Genomic DNA, 6,000 nt, shown 5'->3' with positions numbered 1-6,000 from the left:
TTGTTCATTTTAATGCCTGGTACAACTAAAGGTACATTTGTTTGGACAATTATAATAATAATAACAAAAATAGCTGATAAGAGTTTAATCTAAGAGCTGATATCTAGACATTTAACATGGTTTTATTGTTTATGATTTTGCTTATTATAAAAAAAAAAACATGGAAAATGTCTAGATATCAGCTCTTAAATTAAACTCTTATGAGCTATTTTTGTTGTTATCATTATATTTGTCCAAACAAATGTACCTTTAGTTGTACCAGGCATTAAAATGAACAAGAAATTGAAGAAAAAGGGTGGTCTAATAATTTTTTCCATGACTGTATTATCACAAACAAAGGTACACTGTAAAACCCAGTGTTGCTTGTTTGTTATTATAACTAATTTTTCCTTTTCAATACAACAAGATTTGTGCAAAAAGTCATTTTAACTTAAAATATTGAGTCAAATAGCAAGACTCATTTGAGTTAACTCTGTTGTCTTTGTTGTCTTGACATAAAATTATTTTGCAGCATGGACACTCAAATATTTAAATTGAAACAACAAGTTGGGTTTTACAGTGTACCTTTAGTTGTACCAGGCATTAAAATGAAGAGGAATTATGTTTCTACACTGAATATAATATACTGATTACATTATACCGTGTGTGTGTGTGTGTGTGTGTGTGTGTGTGTGTGTGTGTGTGTGTGTGTGTGTGTGTGTTTGTGTGTGTGTGCAGGGTGCAGACCAACATGACGACACAGGCTCCGACCTTCCTGCAGCCTCTTCAGAGCGTCGTGGCACTTGAGGGAAGTGCCGCGACGTTCCAGGCTCAGATTAGTGGTGAGGCTGAAAATCTTCTTTCTCTTTTAATGACGTTTCAGAGTCACAAAGACCAAATGTTTAACCAGCTACAGGTCAGACTTTCTATCTGTGGAACAGGTTCAACACTGAGAGCAAACTGTTTCACTTCAGTGTTTCACAAAGTCTCATTATTGTCTTGTAACCCATAAGAACACATGGTGACACCCGTGTAACAAACACTTATATTAAATATTTAATATAATATAAATATTTCAGAATCTCCCATATTCAGAACAGAAATGTGAAAAGTAGAGTTAAAGTCACAATTTTTATGTATATGTTATGGAGATGCAAACAAAAAGTAAAATAGTTGTTTGTTTTTATTTATTATTTATTTATTCTTATTTTGTGACTTAAAAACAAATCTGACAAAAGTTATTTATTGTTAAACAGCACTATAAATGTCACAATTTTGATAAATGTTGTGGAGATGCAAAGAAAAAGGCAAATTTGTGTCTCTGTAAGCAGAAAATGTGTCTAGTTTTTGTATTTGAAAAGAAGAAATATCATAAACATACATACCATAAACACCCAATGTATCATATATGTCACATCACAGATCTTTGACATTAAGGGGTAGTATTTATTTATTTATTTTTAAACATCACTATCTGTTCTATGTGTTCACTTGGTCTCTGGTATATCCCCCATAATTTTCCTTTAAGGATTACTGGCTCTGGGTTCTTATGGGTTAAAGTAACTTTAACAAACGTTAACTGTGATCAAAGCAGTGAGCTGGATTAGAGATTTAAAATGTTTGTTTCTGATTGTTTAGATGAAACTTTTCTTACTCTTTCAGAAACTTCACTCTCAATTTTTCTCAAACTTCAGATTTTTGATTCTGAGATTATAACTTTGTTTTGGTTCAAACTTGAATCTGTGAATTCTGAGAACAGTTTAGTGGGTTCTGGTTCTCTGACGGTCCGGTCCGGTTCTCCTCTCTGCAGGTTCTCCAGTTCCTGAGGTGAGCTGGTTTCGTGATGGCCAGGTTCTTTCCGCCGCGGCTTTGCCCGGCATCCAGATCTCGTTCAGTGATGGCCGCGCTGTTCTGAGGATCCCCGCTGTGACCGCCGCACACAGCGGGAGGTTTTCCGTCAGAGCGACCAACGGTGCCGGACAAGCCACGAGCACCGCCGAACTCCTCGTCACAGGTGAGATTAAACTTCCACAGGAGACAGCACAAGGAGAAAGTGACCAAATGTATAATATATATTTTGTGTGATTGACCCGTAGGAAAGTAAAAAAGTGAGGCAAGTATTATTTGTATAGCACCTTTCAACAACAAGGAAATTCAAATTGTCTTACACAAAACATTAAAAGCGTTTAAAAGAGACATATAAAATGACATTGAAATATATAAAATATTTAAAAAATATATCAAATATCAAAGGGATAGAAGTTACAGTGCAGTAATGGCAGTGGCAAACAGAAAAGTCTTCAGTCTTGATTTAAAAGAGTTGAGAGTTGCAGCAGATCTATAGTATGGTATATATAGTAGTAGGCTGACTTCGTAACTGTTTTAATGTGGCTGTTGAAGTTTAGGTCTGAGTCTAATCAATGTCTGAATATTGATATTAATGTCCCTGTAGCGGAGACGGCTCCTCCGACCTTCGTTCAACGGCTGCAGAGCTCGTCGGTGCGTCAGGGCAGCCAGGTTCGCCTGGACGTTCGCGTGTCGGGGATCCCCGCTCCGCTGGTGAAGTTCTACAGAGAGGGAGCGGAGATTCAGAGCTCAGCAGACTTCAGGATCCTCCAGGAGGGGGACCTGTACAGCCTGCTGATCGCAGAGGCTTTCCCCGAGGATTCTGGGAATTATTCTGTGAGCGCCACCAACAGCAGCGGGAGAGCCACCTCCACCTGCGAGCTGCTGGTTCAGGGTGAGACTTCAGATAAACCTCTTTATTTCATACAGGATCCGTGTTTCGCTGCACACTGAGGCTCTGAACTCCAAACTCCAAACTGGTCGGACATTTTTTTTATCATTTTGCAGGTCATCAGTAGCCTGGCTAACACCAGACTAATCACAAATGAGATTAGTCTGTACACCAGCCGTTCATTTTCTCCGTAGAGGAGGCGTGGTTTACGATCCTCCAGAGCCGTTTATTGGGCGCTACGAATGTCTATCAAAAGCGTCTGTACGTAGCTCTTAGCCAATCGTATCAGTTATACCAGATGACATATGTAGAGCGACAGAAATTGATTGAGTTTACATAGCCGGACTAGCCCATCTCTACTTTGAGACTAAAATGCTCAATTCTGCTTCTGCAACGTTTTTCTGCAGCATGTTCTGGCTCTGGCTGCTCTGTAGTTTCAGCTCACAGTCTACCTGCAGTGTTAGTCTTATTGTTTATGATTTTGGTTATTATCAAGAAAACCATGGAAAATGACTAGATATCAGCTTTTAAATTAAACTCTTATGAGCTATTTTTGTTGTTATCATTATATTTGTCCAAACAAATGTACCTTTAGTTGTACCAGGCATTAAAATTAACAAGAAATTGAAGAAAAAGGGTGGTCTAATATTTTTTTCTATGACTTTATTATCACAGAAACAACTTTACCCTGACACATATTGAACATGTGTGTGTGTGTGTGTGTGTGTATGTGCGTGTTCAGGAGAAGAAGCCGTTCCAGCAAAGAAAACCAAAACCGTGATTTCAACGGCTCAGATGTCTACGAGCCGTCAGACCCGAGTAGAAAAGGTACAGAGACAGAAGGACAGAGATGTTTGAATAAAGACAAAAATATATAAATATGTTTTATTAAGCGTTGACCTCTTTGTCCTCAGAGAATGGAGGCCAGTTTCCAAGCCTCCGCCATGATGGAAATGCAGGTGGAGGGCGGCGAGCTGACTCAGCAGCTCGCCCACAAGACTCCTCCCAGAGTTCCTCCCAAACCAATGTCCAAGTCCCCGACACAGCCCTCGCTGGTCGCCAAGGTGGCCGGAGGACGCCAGCAGTCGCCGTCCCCCGTCAGACACGTGAAGGCGCCCACGCCCACGCCTGTCAGGTGGGCGGAGCTTAATAATAATAATAATAATAATAATAATATTAATAATAGTAATAACTTTATTTATATAGCACCTTTTAAAAACAGCAGTTTAGTGCTTGGACAGAGAGATAAAGTTAAAGGACTGGTGAGATAGACAGCATTACAGAAAAGCAAGTCTAGAAAAGTGGGTTTAAAGAAGTGATTTAAAAGAAGTTACTGACTCTGAGCGCCTTATCTCCTCAGACAGTTTGTTCTAAAGTCGGGGCGCCCGGGTGGAGAAAGCCTGGTCACCTTTGGTTTTTAGTTTTGACTTTGGAACGGTCAAAAGGACCCGAGGATCTAAGGACGCGGGTCGGCTCGTATGGTGTTAATAATTCTCTTAATTAGCTAGGAGCAAGACCTAAAAGAGCTTTAGAAGTGATCAGTAAAATCTTAAAATCAATCCTAAAACCAACAGGCAGCCAGAACAAAGAAACTAAAATCAAGGTGATGTGATATCGTCTGTTAAAACCGGTAAGAAGCCGAGCTGCTGCGTTCTGGACCAGTTGGAGGCGAGAAAGGGATTTTTGGGAGATGCCGGAGAGGAGAGGAGAGGAGAGGAGGGAGTTGCAGTAATCTAATCAGGAGAATATGAGAATGTGAATGACTTTTTCCAGGTCAGAGGGTAACAGCAGGGGTTTGATTTTGGAGATGGAGCGAAGATGGAAAAAACAGGACTGGACAACTTCTCCGATGTGTGGGTCAAAAGTAAGGCTTGAGTGAAGTGTGACTCCCAGATTTCTGGCAGAGGACTTTGTGTTGGCGGATAGTGGACTGAGATGATTTTGGAATTGACTAATTGTGTTTGGAGGACTGAACAGTATGATTTCAGTTTTGGAGTTATTGAGGTGAAGGAAGTTTTGCGCCATCAAACGGTTGATATCCTTAAGATAAACGAACACAGCAGCTAGGCTTCCAGGACCAGATGGTCTCAGTGGAAGGTATTGTAGACGTTTGTGCCGGATCGTTGATGGTAAAAGTTTGATTGTGAGGTAACGTGAGCTCCTCCCGTCTGCAGGCCCGCCTCTCCCTCTTCAAGACTCTCTGTCGCCGCCATCAGGCCGGTCAAGTCCCCCGTCACCGCACGCAAGCAGCTGGCCGCTGGCGCCGACGTCCTGCCGCCATGGAAGCAGGGAGACTACGTGTCCGAGGCCGGCTACGCCAGCATGACCAGCATGACCAGTATGACCAGTATGACCAGCATGACCAGCGTTAGCAGCGCCACAGTGCAGATGGGCCAGGAGCAGCGCTGGGAGCAGGTCAGCGGAGTCAGAGAGGTAAGGGGTGTCGCCGGGGTCAGGGGTCATCACAGCCACCTGGTGGTCAATCTGAGAGACTACAGGACGGAGATATCAGATTATTTACAGATGTTTCACAACAGCTTTATGTGCGATGGTGCCCAGAAGTTTCAAACATATTCAGACTCAGGGGCGCCCAGTCGCTGCAGCAGAAAACTGCATCAGAGTCTAACTTTGTTTGATCTTACATCCTCCCAAAGGATCATTGGAACTGTAGTCCCAAAGCTTCAGAATGTGTAGTCCCATACAGGTATTTACTATGTCTTTAAGTCTATGGACACACAGACAGAACTTAAGCATATATCAGTTAATAACAGCATGTAAATAAAGACTTCAGCTGCAGTTCATGGTGTCACCACCAGAGGCTGAACCCTGAAGCTCTGACTGCAGACCGTTCAGATCACTCCTGAGTGAAAGTTTCACTTCTCTGATGCCTGAATGAAACATAATGAAACTGTTTATACATGTTAAATGTCTTTTCTTAATAACGCTGTCTGTTTTCGTCCCGTCTCACTGTTTTAAATGTCATGAGCTGCAGCCTGATGGATCAAAGGACAGGCTCACTGTTTTCAGCCCAGCATTTTCTATTCTTTGCAGTTCTCATGAACAAGGATATTATATTCTACTTATAACCAGTCCCGGCCAAGCTGCATCACACCATTTTAATAACTCAAAATGGAGATTAAAAGATTTTAAAAGTTTTTTAAAAAGACCATTTAAGGCTGTAAAGTGTCCTGGCATACTCACGTTACTCGATAATCGGTTCAGAGCAGAAATCACAGGAAACGTTCATGAGAACAGCTTCCTTCAATTTCATTCAATCATGCATT

At 41.6% G+C, this 6,000-nt stretch overlaps 1 protein-coding gene across 1 annotated transcript in view; it reads left to right on the top strand.

Moving 5' to 3' along the window:
- The first annotated feature begins 730 nt into the window (after window positions 1–730).
- The window catches only part of LOC131978685 (titin-like), a 164,923-nt gene continuing 159,653 nt past the window's right edge, over window positions 731–6,000 (top strand). Inside the window, 6 exon segments of the mRNA XM_059342397.1 lie at window positions 731–821; window positions 1,790–1,993; window positions 2,432–2,719; window positions 3,459–3,544; window positions 3,631–3,851; window positions 4,891–5,149. Of these exon segments, the coding sequence (XP_059198380.1) occupies window positions 731–821; window positions 1,790–1,993; window positions 2,432–2,719; window positions 3,459–3,544; window positions 3,631–3,851; window positions 4,891–5,149 (1,149 nt within the window).

The sequence above is a fragment of the Centropristis striata genome, chromosome 10, assembly GCF_030273125.1.
Source record: "Centropristis striata isolate RG_2023a ecotype Rhode Island chromosome 10, C.striata_1.0, whole genome shotgun sequence".
Taxonomy (NCBI): domain Eukaryota; kingdom Metazoa; phylum Chordata; class Actinopteri; order Perciformes; family Serranidae; genus Centropristis; species Centropristis striata.
Note: the sequence above shows the minus strand (reverse complement) of the source record. Positions and strands in the feature narration are given on the sequence as shown.